General features: G+C 37.9%; 1 protein-coding gene across 2 annotated transcripts in view; it reads left to right on the top strand.

Annotated features, from left to right (window-relative positions):
• The window catches only part of Cers3 (ceramide synthase 3), a 101,206-nt gene that overhangs the window by 57,301 nt on the left and 16,050 nt on the right, over positions 1-27,855 (top strand). For both annotated transcript variants that reach the window (XM_047540128.1, XM_047540129.1), the window contains one exon: positions 9,528-9,681. In XM_047540128.1, the coding sequence (XP_047396084.1) occupies positions 9,528-9,681 (154 nt within the window). The remainder of the gene's footprint in view (positions 1-9,527; positions 9,682-27,855) is intronic.

Genomic DNA, 27,855 nt, shown 5'->3' with positions numbered 1-27,855 from the left:
TAGAGTCTCTCATGTGGTTACAATCAGATGGTGACTGTGCAGTCAGATAGTGTCTACTGTTGGAATTTTCTTGAAGTCTTCCCCAGATACATAGTTGAAGTAGCACATGTAAAACCAGCTGGTTGGATGATTTCTGGCTGATCTCTGAGCTGGGGCTGTAGGTTGGAGCTCCTCCATGTGGCCTTGACCTCTTCATAGCACAGTAGCTGCATTGATGCTGAGCATTGAGAGAGGTAGGCAGACACCATATCTCCTTCTAGAACTCTGCCTCAGAAGTCTCATCATGTCTCTTCCCACCTCATGGTTTTGATTGGAACCAGATCCCTAAGGCCAGCTCATATTCAAAGGAAGGAAACTATTTCTTGATGGAAATGATTTCCAAGAATTGAAAGACCCATTTTAAAAGCACGCACCATGGAAGCTCTCAGTTCAGGGAACTAGGGAACTCTCTTTCAGTTTCTATACTATTGTTGCTGGGTTGGCTTTTCATTTAGCAATGGAGAACATTGACCTCAGACTTTTCCCATGTCTCAAGTAAACAAGCCTGTTTGCTCTCATAACCATCGATCACAGTGTTGGAGTTGACTGTGAAGGTAGTGTACTATTTTCTCCATGTATCTCAATGTTAAAAATCCTAGACTTAAGAACTTATTCTCCTGCCAGCATTTCTGAATTTCAAGAAGAATTAGTTATATGCATTTGACATTTTCTTGATCTGAGAACTGAATTCACCAACCCACTGCAGAGAGCAGTTGGATTATGAATAACCAATATTAACAGACTTAACTGTAAGATTTTTTGTTGGTAAAAATATTTATGTACTGACATTGACTGATTCTCATTGCTTGAAAGGTTGAGCAAAACCCCATCAAGTCATTGGAAATTTGGAGATCAGTTTTTAATAGTCTTTGAAAGAATCATTGGTTTGTGCTGCTAAGGTCCTACTGTCAGAAAGGGGGCTTCTCTCAGCTGTAGTACACTGCCCTAGGGGAGCCTCCCAGCAACTTGGACTTGTTACATAATCATCTTGATGGTGCCCAAGAGGAAAACTGAATTCCTTGTTGTCAGCCTGGTTCCACCCATCCGTCCAAAACTTGTAACTCTGTAGATTCATTTCTCAAAGATATTCATTCTGTACAAATTTGCTGGGAATTTACTGTGGGCCATGTGTAGATGATAGATGCATCAGAAGGCAACGCAGCTAACAGACTCAGATCCAGACTATTTCTAGGTGCTAAGGGGGCTGTTTGCAAACTAGTTGCTCTGTTCTTCTCAATTGCTTTTGTTGCACATCTTGTGATGAGATTTAGTGTAAGGTGGGAGAAAGCTAACCGAGGTTCTATTTGTCTGAGATGTGTCTGAAAGCCTGGAGAAAAAGAACTGGAGCTTGTACATCACACTAATTTTTTTCTTTCATTTCCCTAAGCCTCAAGCATGTTTGCTTTTCACCAACAGCTCTCCCTTTGGTGTTTCTGTATCTGTATCACCTGTCTCCATTCTTCTTGCTATGTCTGAGGAGGCTCTTTAGCTGATTCTCAGTCAGTGTCAGCAAGAGTTAATAGAAATTGCTTTTCTAAGCATTGTTTCATTTATGTTAGGCAGAAATCCAAATTGTCATTGGTCAAATTACTTTAATTGCCTATAATCCCATTTATTTGCATTTTTATTTGAAACCATCTAAAATGTAGGCTTACATTTTTCATATTGTATTCCCAACTATTATTTTCAAATTTATCTACTTTAACATTATACAAATACTACCAGAGAATCAGAGGGCAAGAAGGACCTTTCTTAGCGCAGGTAAACCATTCCCCTGCCTTCTGACAGTTTGCTCCATAAATTATAAGAGTTGATATAGATTTTCCCCAGACTAATCAATCTGAAGGGAAGGTGCACTCTATTTTGCTGATTTGCAGTCTGAGAGTTGACTGTTCATCACAGCACAGCCTCAGGTGACAGTGTGGCTTTTTGTTTTGTGGCCTGAACTCACCAGAGCTAGACGTTGTAAAGAGTAGGAGGAGTGGAGAGACACAGTTACTATCCTCCAAGAATGCCTACTGGCAGTAGAAGAGATCTTTGTATCCACCCCTTGTTCATATAAAGACTCTTTTTAGTGACCTGTGACTCTCCAATGTTCCAAAAAGAAAAAAATCCAAATATTCCAAACTATAAATAATATTCAAATACCTGGCTGGCTTATCTCCAAGAGTGTGTATGCTTTTGATCATTTTATTTTCCCACCACTGGTCACTGGATTTCAGATCTCAGCTTTTGATGTTCTGGGAAGCCACATGTGAAAGGGAATTTTATGGATGATGGGACCATAGAAACACTTGAAATGGCTAGCAAAAAAAGGAGAGCTTTAAAACATTTTTTTTAAAGATAAAGATTGAAAGTATCCAACAATGCTTTTAGATGATGTTCCTCACTGGGAAAGGAAGAGAAGGACACGATGGTGCCTTTCTCTCCTCAGAAGGCCTGGGACCTGCATGGTAGGCAGAAGGCTAAGCATGGGCCCTAATGGCACCATGGTTGGCTTGGAGCCCTCGGCACTTTCAGCAGAGGAAAGGAGGGGCTTGTGCGGGGCAAGAAAGGCTCTATTGGAGCTGGGGCCACTCCTTAAGCCACACCACAGATGTAAATCTTAGAACCAGACTTTCCAGTTACACACCTGATGGAGACAGTGAGTTTTGTGGCATATGTTCATTGTCTTGTTCAATAGAGAGCCCCCAGAGGAACCCTGTCTCCCACCTCTGTGCTTAGTAGCTCCTTTATGTTGTTTATAAATTTATAAACGACAACATCCACTCTTCAGACCACAGAATCTTAGAATAAGGGACCTTATTCATAATTTAGTTGAACTCCTTTATTAATTTATTTAGAAATAATTTCAAATTTACAGGAAAATTTCAAACATGTAGCAGAGAATTCCTCTACATACTCTTTACTAGTTAGAATTTTGCCACATTTACTTATTCCTTCTCACTCTTCCACTACCCTCCACACATACATGTATATACTTATTTATGAATCATTTGAAAGTTACTAACACCATCTAAATAATTCTTTGTGCCCTAAACAATTCAGTGTGTATTTCCTAAAAACAGGGCATTCTCTTACATAATCACAGCATGGTTATTAATTGCAGGAAATGTAGCAATCCACCTTCCATGTTCCAGTTTTGTCAATCAATCCAATAATATCTTTATTGATTTTTCCCCACCACTTGGATTCTGGCCTCTGATTACATATTGCATTTAGCTGACGTTTAGCTGGACCATTTTCCTATTCCTTCTTTGTCTTTCATGACATTGACATTGCTAAAACATTTAGACCTCATATTTACTTCACAGATGAGGAATTATGGTATACCTAGGATCACACAGTTAGTTATGGGAGAAACAGTCCTAGAAATAGGACATTTTGAAACATAGCAAAGATATCTTTCCAATTAAATTACTAAACTAGATGATTAAGAAAGATATTTGCCTTACTATTTATTGTTAGACAACTTACATAGTCACTTTGAATCTAAGACAACTCTGAAGGAGACAGTTGCTCACCTGCAGAACCAGTATTTTCTAACAGGATTTAATGCTCACACCTACAATTAGCAAGAACAAAAGACCTTCAACATTTAATTTTCATCATAAAAATATAACTTTTGGGTGGTTTCCTTACCTAGCCCACAAAACCAGCTACTGTTTATACCAAAACTGTGATTAATTTTAACTATGTGAATTCTAGTGATTAAAGGGGTTAAGATCAGAAACAAAACCAAAACCAGAAAAATCTGAGCTTTTCAATCCAAGTGGACAATAGTAGTAGCAGTACTTTATCAATATGGAAAGTTTCAAGTCCAGTGTTCAGGAGCCAAGTGGTTCTAGGAATTCAGGAGTCTGACTGTCTTTTGGCATTCTTTATGAAAAGGAAAATTCCATTCAGTCACTATGAGATCGTGACTGAATAAAATGTACAAGTATTGTATGTCCATGCATGTGCCTGTATATATGAGTATGCACATGTATTAGGAGAAAGTTGGTAAGTGGAGATGCGTTTATATTTTTCTTCCCCCTACTTTTTTTTTAATCAGAGAAGGAGAAGAAAAGCAGATTGTGAGATTGGATCATCCTTTAATGAGGTTCTAAAAAATTTAACTGTGATATCATAACCTGCCATCACCTGTATCACAATGGCTCCCCTTATTCTGAGCTCCTCTCTCATGTCTTAGTCAGCTCTTCCTCTCTGTAGAGAATGCCAGGCAACTGAGCCTGGTCTCCTTCTAAGTGGCTCTTTCCTCCCCACCAAGTAGAAAGTCCAGCCAGTTCTGCAGCACTGCGGCATAGGAGTTGCTCTAACTGTGTCATTAGTGTGGGTTGCCTGCAGTAGGGAAGGGGTAGGAGAGTAGTAACAATCATAGTGCTGGTGAGAGTAACAGTTATAATTATCAGTTCCTGTATACTTGTCCTAGGCTCTTTCCATGTGTCACCTCACTGAATCCTCACAGCATCCTGATGAGGCAGGTGGTGATGTTCTCAATCTATAGATGACTGAAGCCCAGGAAGGTGATGGAACTTCTTAAGATCCTGGGAACCCTGATCCACACCTCACAGGCTTCAGAGCCCACATCCTTGGCCTATTCCCTCTGCCCAGAGGCTTAACTCTCTCAGAGGCATTTGCACCAAAATGACAGTCTCTTCCATTTTGAGAGCTCTACAGTTTGTGTCTCTCCCTGGGCCTCCCAGTCAGAGAGGTGGGGTTAATTCCACCAGGTGACTAAGGAACTAGGGTCAGTGATACCTGCAGGTTTGAGGCAAAATACAAGTAATGTTAGACCTTGAACTGGCTCTGATGATTCTGGTTCAGATGTCCCCTTTCTAAAACCAGCAGTTGACTGTTACTTGGATGGCTCCACTTTCCTTGGCCACCTCCTTTTAGGTCACCCTTCCCTGCTGCTCCTCTCCCTTCAAACTCCCTTCAGAGCTTTACGAATGATACAGCTCTCAAAATGGAAGAGCCTGCCATCAAGGTTCTTCAACTCCTTGAATTTTCCATGATACCTCCTGCCAAAGACATCTAAATATTTAGTACAATTTCCTCCAACTGTAACCCTCTCTCCTGTCTTCCTTTCAACTAGAGGGAACAGGGAAAGAAAGTTCAGTCAGAACTCTTCCATACACCTTGTCCTTTTCTTTTTGCATGGACCCCAATGAACAATTGTAAGTTTGCTAATTATTCACATTCTTTAATAGACCATGTAAAGGAGGTATTTTCAACTAGGTTCCCTTGTCAATTTGGACACTGACAAACTCCCAGTGGGGGACCTGGGCCAGATAGGGGAGGCTCAGAGATAACTATGGGTTGTGGCCCTGCCTTTGGGAACCTACCTGCCAGTGAGGAACCAATTTATATGAGCAACTGTTGCTGCAGCGTCTATGAAGATGTTGGCAGTATGGGTCCCACAGCAAAGTTATAAATTCAGGAGTGACCAGAATAATGTGGAGACTTTTGAAGGGGACTTGCTTTAATGAACGAAAAAACTTTTAGTTGAAAAGGGAGGTGCATTCTAGGCTTAGAAGAACAGAAAATTGCCCAAGGACACAACAAACCAGAACAGCAAGGGCTTTACAGATATTATTGCCTTTAATTCCCACTAATAACCCTATGAATGTGAGCACCAGAATATAAGCCCCACTTGTCCAGGGATTTGGGTCCCTTGTATTCATTACTGTATTTTTAGTTCCTGCCAAATGCCAGGTAGCACTTTGTTAGGTGCTCAATGAATATTTAGTGAATGAATAAGGTTGGTACTTTTTGCTTCCACTTTAGAATTGAGAAAATGTACAAAGAAGTGGCACAAAGTCACGCAGCCTATAAGTAGTAGAACTGGATTTTTTTTAAATGTGGGAAAATATGTCCTATATGAGAATGAAAAAGATCTTTTAAAGCACAATATGTAAGCTACATATAAAGGAGAAGATAGATTGGATTATAAAATATTTTTAAAACTAATCTGTCAAAAATATAAAAAGAGTTGAAAGAAAGTATCAGACTATAATAATATTTATTATAAATTAAAAATAGTATTATTATCTTTAACATAGAAAGAACACTTGTGAATCAACACAAAAAGTAAACTGCAATAGAAAAATGAACAGATACCTTGGATACATGGTTCACATAAGAAAAATAAAAATAATCAATAACATATATAAATGTGCAAAGTGTGGTGATTGCACACCTGTAATCCCAGCATCTTGAGAGGCTGAGACAGGAAGATTGTGAGTTCAAAGCCAGCCTCAGCAATCGTGGGTGCTAAGCAAACTCTGTGAGACCCTGTCTCTAAATAAAATACAAAATAGGGCTGGGGATGTGGCTCAGTAGTTAAGTATACCTGAGTTCAACCTCTGGTATAAATATATATGGTCACTTCATATGAAGTAAAAAATATAAATAGTACAATGTTCTTTTACATAGAGACTGACAAAATACAATGTTGGTTAACCGATGTTGGTTGGTTAATCTATCATAGTAGATACTATCTATCATATAATGGGTGCAAGAATACAAATTGTACAATCTTGCAGGAAAGAAGTCTAGCCATATATTGTCAAATGTAAAATGAGTAGAATCTTTGAGTTTAAGATCTTAGCTATTTAAGGATAGAATCAAACAATTTTATCAGTGTTTTTAAAAGTAATTGTATTCTATAAAATATAATGAAAATTGGGAAGAACTTAAATGTCTTCAGTTAGGGATTAAATAATTATATATCCATGAAATGGATTTCTAGGCAGATATTACATAGCATGATACATGTAAGAGGTTGGCAATCTATGTCTCACAGGTCAAATTCAGCCCACTGCTTCTTTTCATTAATAAAGTCTTATCAGAACACAGCAATATCCATTGATTTATGTACTGTTTCTACTTGAATTCATTTATGTAATTCATTAATGTATTATGTATGGTTGCTTTCATACTACAAGGGCAGAGTTGAGTAGTTACAACAGAGATTGAATGTCCCAGAGGCCTGAAACATTTATCTTTCCCTTTACAAGCACATTTACTTACTTCTGATGTATAGCTATATTCACTGGCATGGAAAGCTCTGCACAACATATTATTGAGTGAAAAAATTAGGACAAAAAATCACACGTATAGTGTGATTTCTATTATATAAAATCAACCCGTATCCAAGGATACAAGGAAGAAAAAGAAAGAAAGAAAGGAAAGGAAGAAAGAAGGAAAGGAAGAAAGACAGGTTAAAGAATATGTTTTTAGAAGTGATGGTTTGAGTTATATTCACCAAAATATTCTGGGGTATTTGTGAGTTGTGAAATTTTTGATGATTTTTTTCTTAGTTTCTTTTCAGTACTTCCTAAGTTTCTAAAAAAACCAATAAGGCCGTATTTTTAATTGAAATGTAACTTTGAGAAATATCCACATAAATAAAATAGATAAATGACTAGTATATTTATATAGAACTTACATCATTGTTTTTTGAAAAAAGAACTTGAACTGATAACTCAAAAAATAGAAAACAGAGCTACTAAGCAGGCACAGGGGATCTGTAAAAGCATCGCAAATAATGCCAAATGAAATTGTTTTGATTTTTAATGAGAAAATTTTAACTCACTCATACTCACCAACACTGGTTGGGAGAATTCAATGAAACTATTCATAAACTTCTGGTGACCTTAGGAATTGTTATAATTTTGGCAAATAATTTGGCACTATTTTAATACTTTTTAATATACACCTGGGATTTTTGAAACTTTAATGTACACCTTGAAACAGCAATTTCACTTTTAGGAACATACACTTCTAAAGAAATCATCTTCCATTTGGGAAAGACCATATCCCCCAGATTGTTTAAGCAGTGTCAAATGTCTTTAATGTAAAACTAAATGGAATTGAACATAAAAATCTCACAAGTGCTATAATTTTGCAGAGGCAAAATATCTCTACAGGACAAAATCAGGTACTGATGAAGAAATAGAACAAATGACATTGTCATGCATTGCTGGTGGGAATGCAAAGCAGCCACCTAGGAAAACAGTTTTTAATCTCTTTCAAAGTTAAATATACACTTACCACATGCTACAGAACAGTTCCACCCTATGTTCCTCTCTTAAGAAATGAAAACTTAAGTTAACAAAAACACAAGTGTGAATATTTGTAGCAGTTCTATTCGTAATTGTCAAAAAACTAGAAACATCCCTACTGTTCCTCAAAAGGTGAGGAGATAAACTTGCAGTTTATCCATACAGTGGATAACCAGGTGCTACTGAAATCCACAGCAACTTGACTGAACTCAAGGGCACCATGCTTAGGAAAGGAGGCAGTCTTCAAAACTCACAAACCGTGAATCCACAAAAAGACAAAAGCAAAGGTTGGAGAGCAGATAAGTGGTCACAAATGTTAAGAGTGGGGAGGGTGTGAATGTAAAGGGATAGTGTCAGGGAGCTCTTTGACAGGATGAACTGTTCTGTATCCTCCTGTGGTGTAGTTACCAAACATATACATAAAACTTATTGGACTATACACCAAAACCCAGGAAATTTGACTGTATGCTATTTTAAAAAATAAATGAACATAGATCCAGGTAGGAAAAAAAACTGGAAGACAGTACACTAAAATTACAGTGTTATTTGTTTATGATGGTATTATGGGCATTTTCTTTTTCATTTTATGTTAGTTTTATAACTGAATAGTAAGATTATAAACAAACATAATCAAGAACTCTAAGATCACAGTGGTGTTTGAATATTAGGAAAGGGACAATTAGCTCTTCATACTGAAATAACATCTGAAGACACTGTGCATCTTGAGCTATAAGAGATAGTTCAAATTATGTCCAAGTACCTGTTTATGATGCTGATAAAGTATGCAGTTCACTTTAGGATGTGCAAATGGAAGTAACTGTGAAATTTTTGTCTTGTTAATGCTCTTTTATTTGGAAGTTTTACTTCTGTGAAATTCTCCATTCACCTTTTGTGAGTGTGTGTGTCTGTGTGTGTGTGTGGTGCTGGGGATTTAACCCAAACCTTGCAATACTAGGCAAGTGCTCTACCACTGAGTTACATCTCCAGCCCTGTCCATTAACCTCTGATGAAAAATAAGTGAGATTGTGTCATAATGTGATAAAAACCCCATATGTACATGTTACCTCATTTATCCCTCACATCCCCTTCCCTGCCCCTGGAAGGTGAATAGGATTAGTGTATACTTTACTGTTTGCAAAGAAGAAACTGAGGCACAGAAACTATAGTGAAAGAAGCGGGCATTAAAAATATCACTCGCTTTAACTTTTCTTCCAGGAAAGAGATTGTATGCACTGTTTGGTTGCTTGCCAATAGTGATATAGAAGGTAATATTATCCTACTTTTTTCTCCAGAGAATTTCCTGGACATCATTAGAAATGAAGTAAATGTGTGTTTGGGGAGAGAAAATATTTGGGTTTTGTTGAAAAATTCACAAGTGCTTTGACTGTAATGCAATTCTCCCATCTGTTTGGTTTTCAGGATTTTATATTGCACGCTGATTCTGCCTCTGCATTACCTCGAGCCTTTCTTTTCGTACATCTTCCTCAACCTACAGCTCATGATCCTGCAGGTCCTTCATCTTTACTGGGGTTATTTCATCGTGAAGATGCTCAAAAGATGTATATTCTTGAAGGTAAGGTCCTTTCAAATATTATTGCTCCCAACAGGTAGACTTCATTGCCAGATTAGAGGTGAGGCCCAGATGGTGGAATGCTCAAGTTAATTCATAGATTAATCAGAATTCTTTTTTTTTTATTTGGTTTGATTATTATTAATTTTGTTGTTGTTTTGTAGTGATGGGCACTGAACCCGGGGCCTCATCCATACTACACAAACACTCTACAACTAAGCTATTGTTTGATTATTATTGATAAAAATTTTCTCTATGATATAGTTAGATATTTTTATAAGTAGATCCTGAGGAACATTTAAGAAATTGCTTTTAGAGGCTGGGAGTATAGCACAGTGGTAGAGTGCTTGCCTAGCACATTCAAGGCCTTGAGTTCAATCTTCAGCAACCCTCACCCTCAACAAAAAAAAAAAAAAAAAAAGAAAGAAAAAAAGAAAGTGATTCTATTTGAGAATGTTATTTTGAACTTTTTAATTCAAAAATTGATTGCTGATTTTTAAAGAATCACCTAATAAGTCAAAATTTGCTCTAGTTTGTGACTAGTTTTATAATAGTTGAGTAATATTTCGAAGTGTTTACCTCTGTTGAATATCTAATTTGCATGTAATGGTCTCTCCCTGAACTTGCTTCTACTCTCTGAAATATTGTCCATCATTTAGTTGTATTTTGTTTGTAAAAACATCTTTTTCTAAATGCAGCTGTGCATCACTTAGCAAGAGGATATGTTCTGAAAGATGCATTGTTAGGTTATTTGGTTGTCATGTTAATATGAAGTATGAAGGGTACTCGCACACATCTAGTTGATATAGCCTACTGCATACCTAGGATATTGTGTGTGTGTGTGTGTGTGTGTGTGTGTGTGTGGTATAGCCTATTGCTTCTATGGCTGTGATGAATGAAACAACAGAAAATGATGTGATCAAGTGTCATGATTAACACAAGATAGATGAGGCTGCTACTGGCATAACAGAGCACAGTGTTTTACAATACACTTGCTTTAATAAGTAGAAGGAATACACTCGAAAGTAATAACACAATGAATAGTAAATATATAAACTAATTACCTAATTATTTATTATCATTCTCAAGTATTATGTACTGTCCATAATTGTCTGTACCATACTTTTATGTGACTGGCGGTGCAATAGGTTTGTTTACACCAGCATCACCACAGACGTGTGAGCCACATGCTGTGCTATAATGTCAAGATGGCTGTGATGTCACTAGGTAATGGGAATTTTCTTATGGGACTACCATCATACATGTGGTTCCTCATTGACCTAAAGGTAGTTATGCAGCATATGACTGTAATAACAAATTGACAATACCTTTTAGACAACAGAAGATTTTGTTTTATTTTATTTTGAATTAGGTGTGGGCTTCAATTCCAGAACCATGTGAGAAAAGGACTACAGAAATGAATAGGGCACAATCACTGGCTTTAGGGAAGTAGTCCACCATCTAGTGGGGAAATATTCACTTACTGGCAATTAAATATATATACAGAATGTCCTGTGCTAAATAGAGGTTCCAGAGTCTTGCTGGGAAAGAAAAAATAAAAGAGAAATTCATTCACTCAAGGGACCAGGGCAAGTTCCACTGAGTGATGGAGTTTGAGTTGCACTTTTAAAGCAAGGGGAAAAATCAGATCCCACTCCTTCTATGTCGAGAAATCACACATCTAAGGGAGTGTCAGGTAGCCATGCTTTAAGTTGAAAATTGCAACTGGCCCACCCTGGGTGTTACCATCTATGTATATCGATAGCATCATATATCATCAGAATGGGTGACTTGCATGTTACAAGTAGACTGGAAACAGGCAAATAAGTTCATTTTGGGGGATCAAACTTCTGATTAATTCATTTTTCCATTTTATTAAATGTATAACAAAGATGATTGAAGAGTTGACAAGTGAAATGGACATTGTAAAAACTGACCTGAGGGGTTTTTATTCTTTTTCTTTTTCTTTTTTTTTTTTTTTTTTTTTCCATCTCTTAGCTTTTGGATCTAGACAGAGGTATAGGAAATTGAGCTACCACTGAATTAATTTTTTTAAAAATCCGAAAGTTTTTTTTTTTAATAACTAAATTACTACTGACACAAGCTTGTTTCCCGGAGAGGTGACTCTTTCCTTCAAGTTGAAATGCCAAGAAAAAGAACTTTCAATGAATGGTTCTAGCTCATGAAAAATCTAAATAGTTTTTCTATGATCTGTGAAAAATTATCTTATATCCAAATGGCTAATAAAGTTGCAGTAACTGAGATAAGGTTAAGAATTTGAACAGTTAGATGACTTGCACATCTGTCATTGGGTTAAAGGGAGGGCCCTGAGCTGAACCTGTAATTCCATTGGATCAAGCCTTCCTGGACCTCCTGTTCCAGTGCAGAAACTAGCCCCTTATTAACTGGTGAGTGACAATAATTATAGTCCTGGAAGGGATCCAGGGAGAGCAAGGCTTAGAAGCCAGAAATGCTCTAGTTTGGTTTTGTTGTGATTTTCACATTTCTGATCTCTAACGGGTCGTGCCAGGCCCGATTAGAAGCCCATGAACCTGGCAAGTCATGGGCAAGAATCCCTGATTTCTCATGCTGTACTTTGGGAAAGCTGTTTCCAATTGCAGTTTGACAGTAGTGGTGGAGGGCCCTGCAGCCCTAATCCTTGTAGTTCGTATGACTTCAGCTGGCTTGCATATGCACTCTGTTTTCCACAGCAGTGGCAAAACTGGCTGTGAAATCAGCTTATTCCTCCAAAGCCATAAAGCCTCCTTTTAAAGAATGGTATTTGAAGGCGTAGTTGCATTGCAAAAGAGAGAAGAGGGTTAGAGGCAGGAGCTGAAATTCTTAGAGGAACAAGTAAATCAGTTTTCAACTCTATTTAAAAAGTATTTAGCATTTAATGCAATCTAAGTTGTTACTAAAGTGACTAATTAAAGTGGATACTTTAAAAATGGAAATGCAGAAGTTCATAGGCCTCCCAAAATTTCTTTTAAATCTTATGACAGAGATGGAGAATTTGTAAGAGATTGAGAATTTGGCCTTCAATTTCTTACACTTGGCAGATTCTCAGTAAATAATTTTGAAAATGCAAATGAAAAAGTAATTTGGGAGAAACAAACAATATTGTTTTGGGTGGAAAGTTACAAGCTAATTTATTAATCAATTACGATCGCCATGAATTTGCACAGCGGAATGAACAGAAGAAAATGATCATACTTCATAAAATTAGCATTTTCCTCAATGTTACGTCTTCTTTTCCCTAAACAACAGAGTTCTGGTATATATATGATGAATGAGGGCCTCCCACTCTCTGCTTTTTTCTTTAATATCTTAAATTAAGAGTAACACTGTGATATCAGAGAACAAGGTTTGTCTCTGCAACATGATTCCTATAAAACGGGTGATTTTACGATGAACTACCAACCCATGCATCACATCAGGAAACATGAAAAGCTGACACATTCATCTTGTCATGTTCTTTGCAAACATGAGAAGTGCTTTGAAAGGAAATGAGAAGGAGCATAGAATGCTTTTGTTTAATATTACTTAAGAGAACTTGATCATCCTTAAGCTTTTATTTTCTTCTTTTTAAATATCATACTGGGTCCTGGCCAACTCAAGCATGTCTCTGTGACATCTTACACTGGTGAAGAGCCAAGTCGTGCAGGGGGAGCTGGAGCACACAGCCATTAAAGCTGGGATGGAGACACTAGCCCCTTGGCAGTGTGCCCCCGCCATCTGCAACTCACCAGGCAGTGTCTCTTAACTTCATAGAATGACACTTTGCATACCCTGCCCTGGCTTAGTTAAAGAAAGGAAGGTGGTAATAAACATGAGGAAACTGAGGCCTGGACAAATTCACAGTGATTTGTGGCAAAGCAAAAACTAGAACTTGAGTCTTTTAACTTGAAATACTTCACCTTTTTTATTATTTCTCATTTGAGTTAAGGGCAGAAATTTAATAACCAGAAAATTAATTTAAAATACTTGCATGGAGTCAAAAATAGTAAACAAACCAAGTAATCAAAACAATGGTTTAAAATAGAGCACAAATCTCTTACTTTTTGAACTTTTTAAAAACACAAGAAAATATTTTGCTGTTTTTTTTTTTGGTTTAGTTTTGTTTTTAATCCCAATTCACTGCCATGTAAAGCAATTAGGTAGCTAAGAATATAGGCTTTGCGCAGATTCAAACCTTAACTCTCCCATTTTCTGACTGAGTGATCTTGGGTGTATAACTTCTATGCATTACTTCAGTTTCCTCACCTACAAATTGGGGATGGTGACATCAGAACCTGCCTTGTGGGATAAAGCCCTTCCAATAGCATCAGGCACATAGTAAGCAGATAATAAACATTAGCTGATACTGTCATTCTCATTACTTCTTAAGCAGGTTTCTTCTACTGACTTACAAAGAGCCTGCAAATAACAAGTTGTCTGGCAGTTGGCTCCCATCAGAGTTCTTCATTTTAGTGTGACAGCTGATGTCAGGTGTCAGAATCTGTGGCTTGCAGCCAAGGGCTCCAGTGACAGTTTCCTAAGTTGTCTTCTGCCAGTTGACTTTCATGATTCACATTCTGGACGATCCTTTTTGACACATTCTTTCAGATGTCAGCATATTAGAGAAGAAATACAAAATCTGTAATACCCAAGAAGCCCAGAAGTCTGTTAGTAGGTACTAGCAGATATAAAAACTGCACTTTGCTGGATAAAAATTTCATTAAAATGTCACAAAGGCTGATGATTGAAATAAAGTATTATAAAAGTGCTCTTGATTTATATTTCTATATTCCTGAATATTTATGCAGATTAACTAGTTTGATAATTTACTTCAAGAAACAGTGGAATTTATAAACTTATAATGGCAAAAATAACTGTACTTATGTTTCTTGGCATAAAGAATTTCAAATCTGAATATATTTCTACACTGTATATTCAGCTCCACAACTAAAGAGAATCCCTGTAGAGTTTTAGAACTGGAAGAGACCATTAAGTGGTCCACCATGACACCTGGCTCCCCCTTCAAGTTCTTGCTATTGTTTTGAGTGCACCACTCACATCCACATATGTGAATGCATGCTGATTTTAAGTCTCATGGTGAAGCCACTGTCATCACCTCTCTGTTATAGAGGAAGAGAGTGAGTATGGGTGACGAAGTGACATGGCTTGCCAAGGTCACACAATAGTGGGATTCACACTCATGAAACCTGAGACTTCAGAGCCCAGGTTGTAATACTATGCTCTTCTGCTTTCCTAGTAGTTCAGTACCTGTGAATGTATGTCTTCAACATATAAGTCATACATATTCTCTGTGTGTTTATGTATTTGTCTGAATGTGTAACATAGCTCATGCTCAACTCAAAATTTTACAATCTCATCTTTGACTTTGCTAGTTATCTTTGTTATCATTACTTTGCAAATAATTGATGGATTAATTTCAGCCCTTCCTATAGAGAATTCTAGAAAATTGCATAAAGGCTATCCCATTTGGGGATTTTCTGACTTAAAGCAATTATAAACTAACTCTGAAAGGGTACAGTTGCTTAAAGAAGTCAGATTTGAACAGACAACCATCTTCATGGCTCTAAGACAATAAAAGTGAAAAAAATATATATTACAAGTGAGAGGTAGGGCTCATAAGTAAACCCACTTCTTCCTAGCTTTCTTGCCCCCATGAAATTACTGTTACTTTGTCCTTGACCTAGAAGCCTCCATATTGGATCCATAAATACAATGAGGGCACCCAGATGAGTGCTCCAGAGAAGACCCCACCGCAGGTTTTTACCTAGAGTCTAGGTTTTTGCCTCAAGTCTCTGGAAACAGAGACTTGGAGGGGATCAGGGGTGGGGGTGTTCCGAGATCATGCAGATCAGAACTCAGGCATGCACAGTGACCTGGATTCCAGTCAGATATCTTTCCTCTACCCCAGGATAACATTGTCCTGACATTCCTCTTAGACTAGGATGTTCAATATCTTTATGCAGACTATTTGGATATTATGTTGCTTTTTTTGTCTCCCTAAAATGATTCCTCTTTCTAGTGTATTGGAACAATGGTTTGATAACCACTTTCAAGAGTTGCAGTGCCTCTGTGGCTGGGGACACCAGTGTATCTCATCAGCTCTTAAATCCAGCTAACTGACCCATAATGGAAAAATATTAAATTAGTGTTTGTTTTTTTTTTTTTTAAGAAAATAAACTTCATTTTGGCTTCTTTAGTCCACCTGTTGCTTGGAAGTAGGTATGAAAAGCAACTGAGAATTGTTACCCTAAGGAGATTTTGGTACCTAGGTATCCATTTGAAAATAGTCACCCTTCTATGTAATCACCTGTGAATTATTTGATTACCTGAATGATTTGCTGTACTTGCTTTGTCACTTCCCTTTGCACACTCTTAAATTTCTTGTCTGAAATATTTTCTTAAAATGGTTTTCAAAATGCTAGTTCTTTGAAGACAATGGACTGATCAAGTCATTCGATCAGTTGTCAAATGAAGGAACTTGCTTCAGAGGAAAGCTGCCTAATGCAAGCATTTCTTTGACACCTGTAGCATTCGAATCCTGCCTTTCTTTCCTCTTTCCCAAATGGTGTCTATGATGGCCTCTGAGCTCTTGATCAGATCTTACTGTAGTTGGAAATGAGGGCAAGGGGTGAGGAATGTCCGAGAAAGAAGAAATCAAAGAAGCTCTGACATTTCTTGTACCCATGATTTAAAAAATATCACTTCACAAAAACAAAATACACCTTTATATTATCCTGAAAGAAATAGATCATCTCCATTTTATTAGTAGAGAGAAAGACACACACACACATGAACACACACACACACACGTACACACACACGTGCACACACACACACACACACACAGATGTCTTATATGGAATTTGAGCTTTTCACAAGGGGCACAGGCCCAATTCATGGCTTGTTAATAAATCTACACGTTTATGCCAGGATGTAAAAGTTTTATTAGTGGCCTCTTGGGCCAGAAAGATTGGTAGAAACAGGTGCGGGGAGACTCCATGCTCGCCAACACTGTCCCTGCTGATCTCCCACTATTTTAAGTCCCTACCCCCACCTTGTAAGTCTTAGAAGAGAGCTTCATGTAACACAAAAGAAAACATATTCCTGAGAATGCATTCAGTTTGTAGAGGATGGTAGAAGAAAATAGTTTTAAAAACATTTCCATTTTGAATTCTCATGTGGGTTTTAGTGCCTGAATGATTTATCACACAGATGACATGATCCATGTTCCATTTTGGAAACAGCCAAGTATGTCATCTATGGAGCTCTGGGCTTTCAAAGGGGCTGTTTTCTTCCAGTTGTGTCTCCTTGCCACATGTAAGGACTCAGGAGATCCAAGGAGAGCAGCACTGGGCACACACTCCTCACATAGCTCCATAGCCTATGCTCTGGAGGCCCAAATTGTCATTTCTAATGAGGCTTGGACTCACTACAACTCCAAGCAACTGGTATGCTTCTATCATATATTTTCAGTGTGAACCTGGAAATGTGGTTACATCTATCAAAGAAAAGGAATTGGCTTTGGGTGGAACCACTGAAATTTCCCGAGTCCTTCACTGAGGCCTGACTACAGTGGGGACTTTGGCTTGACGTCAGAACTGGCCCTTCATGGTAGCTACATCACCTGTGTAACAATTATATGGTAGCCTCTAATTCTACCCACACACAAGAAATAGCTACTTACCCACTTAACCTGGACGTGAGATAGTATGAAGAATGTGAGGAAGTCTAGGCTGTTGGGAGGGCCCCAGGATCTTGGCTGCCCAGCAAAAGAGAGGAATGAGGAAAAGATTAAACTGCATGAGGTTGATGAGTTGGCCTGAAGCAAACATGGCCCTTCAAAGCTTTCTGTTGCCATCATTTTTCGTCCTCATGTCATTTGAGAAAAGAGAGAGAGAGAGAGAGTGTGTGAGTGTGCGTGTGTATGTGTGTGTGTGTGTGTGTTTTCATGCATGAGAGCATTTGGGACTGCCCTCTGGGGGAAGGGATGTAACTCTGGATAAGTCAGCTCCCATCAGCCCACTATAAGACCTAGAGAAGGAACAGCTGTGTGCCTCCCCACCACAGGGGTAGAGAACCTTGGTCCCCAGGGGTTCTATGCACCACACCACCCACAGGGCATTCCATGTGTGCCTTCCCTACTCCAAACCTGGTGTCAGCCCCAAGAGGATCCACATTTTCCCTAAGTCAGGAGGCACCCGACCAATCACAGGGTTCAGAGTCCCAAGTCCTTTAGACAGGAAACCTTGAAAAAGTCTTTAATTTTTAAACCGTTTTCCTATTGGGGTTAATAACTGTCCTGCCTTCCCTAAAGGACTATGGTGAGGAAAAAGTGCTTGAAAAACTGTTGAAACTGTGAAGTGTAGAGTAAATGGTGGTAGTGGTATTATAGATGTGGAAGCATATATTCCACGGTGTCCAAGGCTGGCTCGATTGCAGGATTGCAGTTGTTCTTTCCTGTTCTTCCCACAATCCCCAGACACTCATATCTCTCAGACTGTGAGTCCTTGTGTGAACCCCAGTCCACTGGAGGACCTGGAAACACTATATCTAGATGTCTGGGTAGAAAACTGGCCTCTTCTGGGGTTCTAGAGTATTAGGGAATGCTCTAGTAGGTAGCCTTGTCCTAGGAAAGGGGTCGAAGCCAGGCCTCACCTTGCCCAGAAGCTTACCGAAGGTGTGGGGAGCCGAGTGCTGGAGCTTACAGATCTGTTGCCCTCACCGCCTCATCTGCTGATTCTCAGTCACCATGGAGACAATAGCCCTCCTGGCCCATAGCCTTCACAGAGAATGTATCTTAGCAGTGAAGTTGGGCCTCTCTTCTTTGAGCAGCCTTTAACTCTGTAGACCTGCCTGTAGCTCAGGACTCTGGTAACATTTGAGGATGGGTAATTTTTTATTGTTAGGGCTGTCCTGTTCATTGTAGAATGCCCCCTAGATGACAATAGCATTCACCCTAATTGTGACAACCAAAACTGTGTCCCCTTGTCACATGCCCACTACAGGAAGTTGTACTCATGAGAACCATTGCCTATATGTACGAATATCCATTTCCCTCTGTGTGGGTAAATCATGTTCTCCTCTCCAAGCAAGAAGTTTCAAAAGCTTTGTTTTGTTCTGCCTCTCTTCATTCCTTTGTGTAAATAAACATTCCTTTGTGTGAATGTCTATTTGGTTTAATTTTTCCCCTGTTCTTTTCTCCCATGAAAACCCATATTTCTTGTACTGCAGGTTTTCTGGCATCTAATTCTCTCAGCTTTTGTTTGTCTAAAAGTCTTTATTTTTTCCTTCATTAAAAAAATACTTTTTGCTGGGTTTAGAATATCACATCAGTCTCCCTTCCTTCCTTCCTCTCTTTCTCTCCTTCTGTTTCTACTTGCAGTACTTCAATACTGTTAATCTGCAGGTGGTAAGATATCTGCTAACTTCTTATCTTTTTCCTTCACCTGCTTTTGTGAGTTTTCTCTGCAGCACTGGTTCCAGCAATTTGACTATCATGTGTCTTTGGGTATTTTTCTTTTTGTTTATTCTACCTAGGTTTTATCAAGCTTCTTGAAACTATGAATTTTTAGCTTTTATTGAATTCAGATTTAAGCAAGTTTTTTGAAGTTTCTTTGGTATTCTCTTATCCTCTTCATCTGAAACTTCAATTACCATTTATATTAGTCTACAAGTCATTGGTATTCTGTTCATTTTCAGTCTTTTTTATCCCTGTTTGCTTCATTGTTAATGATTTTTATTGCTTATGTTTTCAAGATTTTTGGTTGTTTCTTTTACAGTTTCTAATCTGTGAGTAATTCTCATAGAGTATAATATTTTATTTCAAATATTTTATTTTATCTCTATAAATTTCATTTTGGTTTTTTTAATCTTTCATTTCTGTCATTATTATGTTTTAATTTTTCTCTAGTTCCTTGAATATATAAAGCATATTTACAATAGCTATTTTAGTATCTTTGTAAAAATTCTATCATCTGTGGTATTTCTGGGTTTGTTCATATTAGTTGAATTTTCTCCTGGGTATGTGCCATATTTTCTAACTTCTTTGCAAATTTTGTAATTTTCTGTTGGGTGCCAGACATTTTGAATTTTACATTGTTGGATGCTGGATGGTGTTGTATTCTTTTAAATAGTGTTAGATTTTGCTTTTGTATGTAGTTAAATTACTTGTAATAAGGTTGTTCTTTTTATGATTTTCCATTAAGTTCTGTTAAGATGAAACATAAATAGCCTTTAGTCCTTCTTAACATTTTCCCAAATGCCCATGTGTTAGTTCTTTTTACTCTGGCCAGTGACAAGATGACAACAAATGGCCAACCCAGTATGTACTCTGGGGATTGTTTTGTCAATGTCTTTTTGGTAGTTTGTTTCCTGCCTTCAGGCAGTTTCCTCATGCATGCACACAGATCAGTACTCAGCTAAAGACTGAAGGGAACCCTTCTACAGTCTCTGGTGCATGCTCTTGACCTCTCTCCATGGCTCCCTTTTTCCTTCTTCCCAGTATTTTGCCCCACAAATTCTAGCTTACTTAACTCTAGTAAACCCTATCTCAGTTTCCTCAGCTCAGGGGCACCACTGGTCTATTTGAGTTCCTTACTATGCTTCAGCTTAGAAACTGCTTCCAAGCAGTACATGGGGGCAGTTAGGACTCTCATTTTTCATTTTCCTTTTCTCAGGAATCGCAGTCCTAAGCTGCTTTCTGAACAGTACCTAAAACCCATTGTTCTATATATTGTACCTAGTTTCCTAGTCGTTTAAGGTGTTAGGGTAATTTATCAATTTTTTTTCCATCATGGCCAGGAACAGAAGTTGTAGTATTATATTTTCTAAATAACAATGGCTAATATACTTCCTGAGACAGGCTGTTCTAATTTTCAATCAAGTATAATAGCTAGATGTCTCCTTATTTTTTTCTGATTTTTCCCTCTAGGCTAGTGCTGTCCAATAAAAGTATAAGACACATAGACATTTAAAAAAAATTATCTAATAGTGACATTTAAAAAGTAATAATGGGCAACATTAATTTTAATAATATATTATATTAGATGTACTTGATTCACCCTCTTGAGCTCTGCTTCTTAAGGGTTATCGCTTGCTGACTCATAGAATCTGGGCCCCTTCTAGGTAGCAAGGGCTATGAACTACCAAGGCCCCATGTGGCATTTATGGCTTCCCTTTCTCTTTCTGAGATGATGCTGTCTGTGCTTCTCAAGTCCTATACTCTCAACTACCCATGTCCATAGGGTTTTTCCAGCCTCCCCTCCCGCCTTTTCCAGCCACAAGTTGGAATTGGAATTTGTATGTATTTTTCTTCTTCTTATAATTTCTTTGAACAGTGTTCTCTCTTTCCAAGGAAAGCTTAAGGCATGTGTCCAAGGTGATTCTACAGTTGTTCTTGGAGTTTCAGGGGGAAATCTAAAATTAAGCTATCCACCAATGTTCTTCAACTTCAGAAGCCTTCAAGTAAATCATTTACACACTTGGGCATTTGAAGTTTTTCTAAAGACAGGTATTTTACTACATATCTCATAAGTGATATTGACCATGTCCCAGTTTTGGAGGGCTCCCCAGAGTAGAAAAGAATCACCTGGTCACTGTTCAGTGACCAACCCTATTGGCCTTCATCATCCCCAACTCTGCTTCCATAAGCTGAATACATGGTCTGACAAATACATAGTCAAGCAAGTCTGTTAGGTCTCTTTTTCTGACAACTCCATTTCTATTGATGCAACCTACTTTTGTATATAGTTGCTGATAGTCACATTATGCTGTTAATTCATATTGAGCTTGAAATTGATTAAGACCTTTAACTCCTGCTTACACCACTGTCACATTTCCTCTGTTCGGGGATCTTGTGGTGCTGGTAATTTTCTTTTCTTGTTGGAAGTTAACTCCCTTTTTGTTAAATTTCCGCTTGCTTGATCAGGTTGTCATCTGAGCCTTTTGTTTGAGAATGAGAAAGCATGACATTTGGTGACAGGGGCTTTAATGTTTCTGAGGACCTTCATTTAAAAGACCTATTAAAAAAATTTGGGAGTATTCAATACAAGCCAACTCACTAAAAAGTCATTATTATTATTTGTGCCCCATGTATTTTTTAATCAGTAGGAGATTATATTCATATTTAAGGTTAATACAGAATAAGATACACTGCTCATACCCTGAGATCTTCCAGAATTCCTTATTTTTACTTGAGATCAACTTGCTACTTACTGGAAACATTGGCTACAACTGACTATGGGCTTTGGCAGGAAAGTGCTCATAGTCAGACCAAATCAGACCACTTGAACAGGAATCTGTGAGGTAGGACCCAAACATTGGAATTTTAAGCAGTCTTCTTCCCAACCCTAAGTGAATCTAATTTGAGATTCGCTAGATTAAGTAGAAAAAATAAGCTGTGTGTGTGCTCTCCATCACTGGAAAAGTCTACATGGACATCCTTCCTTTTACTGGGTCCACTTCCTAAAACCCGGAGATATCTTTACTCTTCCCCACCTTTATAAACTTAGTCAACATCTCAATAAACACTCTTCTCCTGCAAATTTTAACATAAGTAGTAGATTCTCAAGTCACAGAGGTGTTCTCTGCTAACAAAAACTTCATAAATGAAAATTCAGTCTGTTGAGATAAGTACATTGGGTTTTTTTCCTTAGTAGAAAAAACAGAATTCTTTAAATTGTATGTATCCCTAAAGAATTGAGAACATGATTCAGATGAATCATGGTTTATTAATTATTTTTAAATAACCATTTATTTTTGTAAGATAAAATATACTTTTAATTTTATGTTTCCTCTCTGAACTGAAATGTTAGTCATGAAATAGACTAAGGAAATCAATTTGAAATTATGGAATTTTAGAACTTGAAAGAGACCTAGGTAAGGAAGGGATTCTGCTTCAAATTTTTCTTTCCACCCACAGCAGCATTCTAGAGGTTTGTGGCCCTGCAAGTAGCCTGGAGTGTGGTCTGTGACCACCAGCCTGTGTAATGCCCAAAGACTGTTAAAAATGCAACATCTCAGGTCCAATTAGCCACCTTGTCACTGAGAATTTACAATTCATCAAGAATCACAGATGACTCGTGCGCATTAAAGTTTGAGAAGCACTGATCTAGAAAATTTGTATTCCACATTACTGAAAAGAAAACGTCTATATGTAGCCAGGTTTCAAGAACCCAATTTAGATTTAATGTAACTCCTTTGAGGAGAAAAAAAAGGGAAAAACTCAATTGTTTTTTTCTGTGACCTTGTCAACTTGGATAATAAGAACTAATATAGCAAAAAGGAAAGTATTTTGCTAGTACAGAAAATTAAACTTTGACTGAATGTGCTTCTTTTTTTTTAATACAGTGAAAGCTAAACATTTGCTTTCAAAATGGTATAAAATGCTTATTATATTGCTCTTTGTTTCACTGCCAAGTGTGGATTTAGACATGGAGTCATTCACAAAGCTGTGGGACATTATGAGTCATTCACAACCTCCTGGGCTTTTGACATTACTGCAAAACCACAGATTCCTGAGCAGAGAGTTTAGTTACAGCATTTCAAATATACAACTACAGTTTTATTGAAGACATAGTTGCAAATATCATTCCCAGAGATATGTGGAAGTACAGTGGGCAGAGATTATTCATTTACTAGAAGTGAACATTTTATCCTGTGAGCATTAGTATGTATTTTTTCTCATAGTTGAGGTTAGTTGTTGGGTTTTTTTTTTTTTTTTTTGCAATTGTATTTGAGGAATATAGACCAGGTCCAGACACTTACCTTATAACTAATTGGCAAATCACATATAATTAATAAAAACATGTTTCTTCTGGAATCTTAAAATACATTTTAAAATCATGTCAAAAATAAGTAGAAAGCATATCAGGATTTGAGTTTAAACTCTTTTTTTTGGTGGAGGTTAACACGGTAGAGAGTCATATAATAGTTAAGTGATACTGGTTGTGTTATATGTTTTGTACATTCAGGGTGGTTACTGTGGATAGGAATACATTCACATAAAAAACACAGGATGGTGAAACATTTTCATGCTGTGTCATATGATAATGACTGAAGGAAATGGTCATGCCACATGCTGGTGGCAACCACCCTCACCTGTACCACTACACACACATTTCTCTCTATAGAAAGCACCAGATCCACCTTTGAATCACCCAGCCTCTTGCATTTAGTTCAAGCCTTCATACTTAAGAGGACTTCTTAGCAGAAGAAAGTGAGATAAGGTTTCTACTTGTTGGAACGTTTTCATTCAGCTTTCAGGTTAGACTCCAGGACAGTATTTCCCAGCCTTCATCACTTCATGGCATCTGAAATTGATTTTTGTACAGTACACGAGGGTGAACTTAGGTGGGACCCAAAGTAGGAGGAGTGACCAAAGTGACTCTAGGCACCTGGGGCTCTGGTAGCTTCAAGAACTAAGATAGAGTTACCCCATGGACTGAGGGGATCAATATCTCAGCATTCCTTTTAGCCTTTCTGTGACACATCATTTGGGAATCTCTGGTGTAGCATAGCTTCATGCAATGACCACTCCACTGTGGGTCAGTTGATCATAAGGTAATGCATTTCCTTTAGAAGTTGGGTTGATGGACTGAAATTGTCTAAGAACAAATCATATTTTGTCTATCCCCAGAGAAGGGCAGGAGCAATACTGTTTGAATAGCAATCTTGTTCCTCTAAGACAGGGAGTGGCACTGTCCAGCAGGAAATGTCTGTAGTGGCCGCCACAAGTCCTGCTGCAGGGGACGCAGGTCTGTAGTGGGTATTTCAGGACTAAGACATGTGCTGCACAGCTCAGCAGACTGCTGTGCCTGCTTACTCTGGGGTCACAGGCCGCGACAGCTCAGAGTCTGGAGTCTGGCCACAGAGATTTGATATAGCTTAGAAATCGCTGAGACAACTTTTGGAGAGCTGAGAAGTGCAGGGGCCTGTATCAAAGAGCTCAACTGAGTGCAATAGGCTGGAAAATGAAATATCCTGTAAGAGGAGGATTTTTAGGTTTTTGCTGAGAGCAACCAAGTGAATGGTGATTCCATTTGCTGAAAGATGAAAGAACAGAGGAAAAGGTAGTGTAGGTGGAGAAGATCAGAATCTGAGAAGGCTGTTAGACAACTGAGAGATTGGCTAGCTCTTGATTATTTGAGTTTGAAGCCAGGAGGACAGGTTCATGCTGGAGATTTAAATTCAGAAGTCATCTACATTTAGATGGTATTTAATTAATGCTGTGGTATAGGTTCATTCATTCACTCACTCCCACTCACCACTCACTCACTGAACAAGTACCTATTGTATACTAGATGAAATTGCTTGTGAGAAGCTAGTGAAGACAGGTGGTCTATTCCAGTACATTCTGACTCTTCTATTCCCCTTTCTCCCTCTCTTCCTCTCTAGAAGTGACCACTCCTTGAAACTTGTGTCCTTCCACTCATGTTGATGAATGTCTCCTTGTGACCATGGGTGTGAATTTCTCCTTAAGTAGAATTGCCAGGTCTAATTTACTAGATGCCGCCAAACCATGTTTGGCAAATTGAACTCTAAGAATTTTTTTTTTTTTAAATTGGGGTCATCAAAAGACTATCAACAGAGAAAAAGGCAATCCACAGAATGGGAAAAATATTGGCAAATAACTTACTTGATAAAGGATTACTATTCAGAATATACAGAGAACTAAAACTCAAAGCAATACCAAAATAAAATTCAAACAACCTGATTCAAAAATAGGCAACAGATTTAAGAGACATTTCTTCAAAGAAAGTATGCAAATGAGCAATAAGCACACGAGAAGATGTTCAGTATCATTATTCATCAGGGAAATGCAAATCAAAACCACAATGAGATACCACTTCACACCATTAGGATGGCGACTATCAAAACCCGAAGATAACAAGTGCTGGTGGAACTTAAAATTAGTAAACCATTGTGGAAATGGTCTGGTGATTCCTCAGAAAATTAAATATAGACTTACTACATAATCAGCAATTCCACATTTGGATATATATCTAAAATAATTAAAAGCAGATTTTTCACACAGCATTATTCACAAGAGCTAAAACATGGAAACAACCTAAGTGTCCATTGATTGATGAATGGATGAGTAAAATGTGGAGCATAATACAAAGGAATATTATTTTTAGCCTTAAAAAAACAAATTCTGCCACACGCTAAACCATGGATAAAACTTGAGGATATTGTGCTAAGTGAGATAAGTTTAAGAAGACATACTGTAAAATTTCACTTATACAAGGTGTCTAGGGTAGTCAAAGTCATAGAGACAGAAGGCAGAACGATTGTCAGGGGCTGGGGAGAGGGAGGAATGGGATCTATTAAATGAGTATGGCATTTCAGTTTCAAAGGATTAAGATGGAGATGTCAGACCAGATACCCCCTAGAGTCCATCTAGCCCTAAAACTTGCTTTTCCTCTTAGAAGCACTTTCTCTCCCTCTTTAACTCCCGGTGCCATATCACTGAGCTACAACCCCGGCCCTTTTTAATTTTTATTTGGAGACAGGTCTCTCTAAGTTGTCCAGATTGGCTACTTTCCAAGTAGCTGGGATTACAGGGGTGTGCCAAGGCACCCAGTTGTAAGCTCATTTTTAATTCCTCAAAGTCTTAGCAAGTTTTCTAAGGAATAGAAAGAAATTCAATAATTATAATGCAGTAATAAGATAATTAAATTATAATTAAAATCAGATAATTTGATTAATAATAATTAAGTCTATTTATTATTTAATAAATCAAGATAAAACATTTTCTGTTTTACATTGGTAAGTTGGGACAGTATAAAAGAAAGCTTTTGTGTCTGGCCCTGAAACTTAAAAGGAGGCATTCTGTATACATTGAACCTGTCTCAAAAATTGGCTCTATTTCCTCTTCCATAAATCAGGGAACTATAAATAGGCAACTTTTAAGGTTATGTTTTAAGCAATATAGATCTAAGTACCACAGAATTTAAAAGATTTTAGGTACCCTGAACAGCCAAAATGATCTTAACAAAAAAGAACAAAGCTGAAAGACTTAACACTTCGTGATTTCCAAACTTACTGCAAATTTACAAAGACAGTGTGGTACTGCTATAAACACAGACAGTCTGACCAATGGAGTAAAGCAGAGAGCCCAAGAAGTAAACCCTTGTAAGACAGTCAAATGGCCTTTGTTAAGGGTACCAAGACCATTCAGTGGGAGGAGGACAAATTTTTCAACATTGGTTCTGGGAAAACTAGATATTTACCTACTTTAAGTCTGAGTGAGTCTTCAGATGTGAGACAGTTCACCTTCATGCCCCTCTCTTTCAACATGCCTTATGTAGGACAATTTGGTTTTTGACATGACTTCAATAAGGTGAAGTCATTTTGGTCCCAAATTCAGGATGTTCTGTTTCTGCCAGTTATGGAATGCTCTAGCACTGATGAGAATCTCCTTCATGGTGACTGTGATTTCCAGCCTGTCCTCTGAATGCAGTTCTCCTCAGCCCATGGAGTGTACCACGCCAACAGGATTTCCCAGGACCATTCCTGTTTAGTGACATGGGAGCTCCAAGATCTATTAGGACCAGTAACAAGGTCTCCACCAAGCCTCATACTTGCTCCTCATACTTTTCACTGTCTTTTTGTGTGACCAAAGGGGAACCATTGGGGCAAAAACTCTTAAGCTCTTAAAATTACAAAAATTACATTCCTCCACCTTCAGTTATGAAATCAATAATATTGTTAATAATTTATTCTAGAGGATCCAGAGCACTTTCGGAGAAAACTCAGTTGAATAGTAATTGTATTCACTAGTTCTGGAAAGCAAATTATCTAAAATGATCAGAATGGTAAATTGCTCTCTTAAATGGTGACTGCTAAGCCTTCACCAAGGGGAAACTGGGTCTGGCAGATAATGAGCAGATGTGCTGCACTGTGCCTTGGCACACGAGAACCGTGTGGTCACCACAGTTCTTGGTCTGCTGAAACCTAAAACCACCCCTCCACTATTCAAAGAAGGTTTGAATACTTTTTTATGCATGTTGTGGGAGGATTCAGAGTCAACAATTTGTATCAGATGAGTTCTAATAGCCCAGAAACAAAATCTGGTAACCTGGTAAATTCTAGCAGCCCTGTGACAACACCCAGCAGGGACTGTTGGTGTACAAAAGTGTGAAGGGTAATAAAATAAAA

This window comes from Sciurus carolinensis, chromosome 2 (assembly GCF_902686445.1).
Source record: "Sciurus carolinensis chromosome 2, mSciCar1.2, whole genome shotgun sequence".
Lineage (NCBI taxonomy): Eukaryota > Metazoa > Chordata > Mammalia > Rodentia > Sciuridae > Sciurus > Sciurus carolinensis.
Note: the sequence above shows the minus strand (reverse complement) of the source record. Positions and strands in the feature narration are given on the sequence as shown.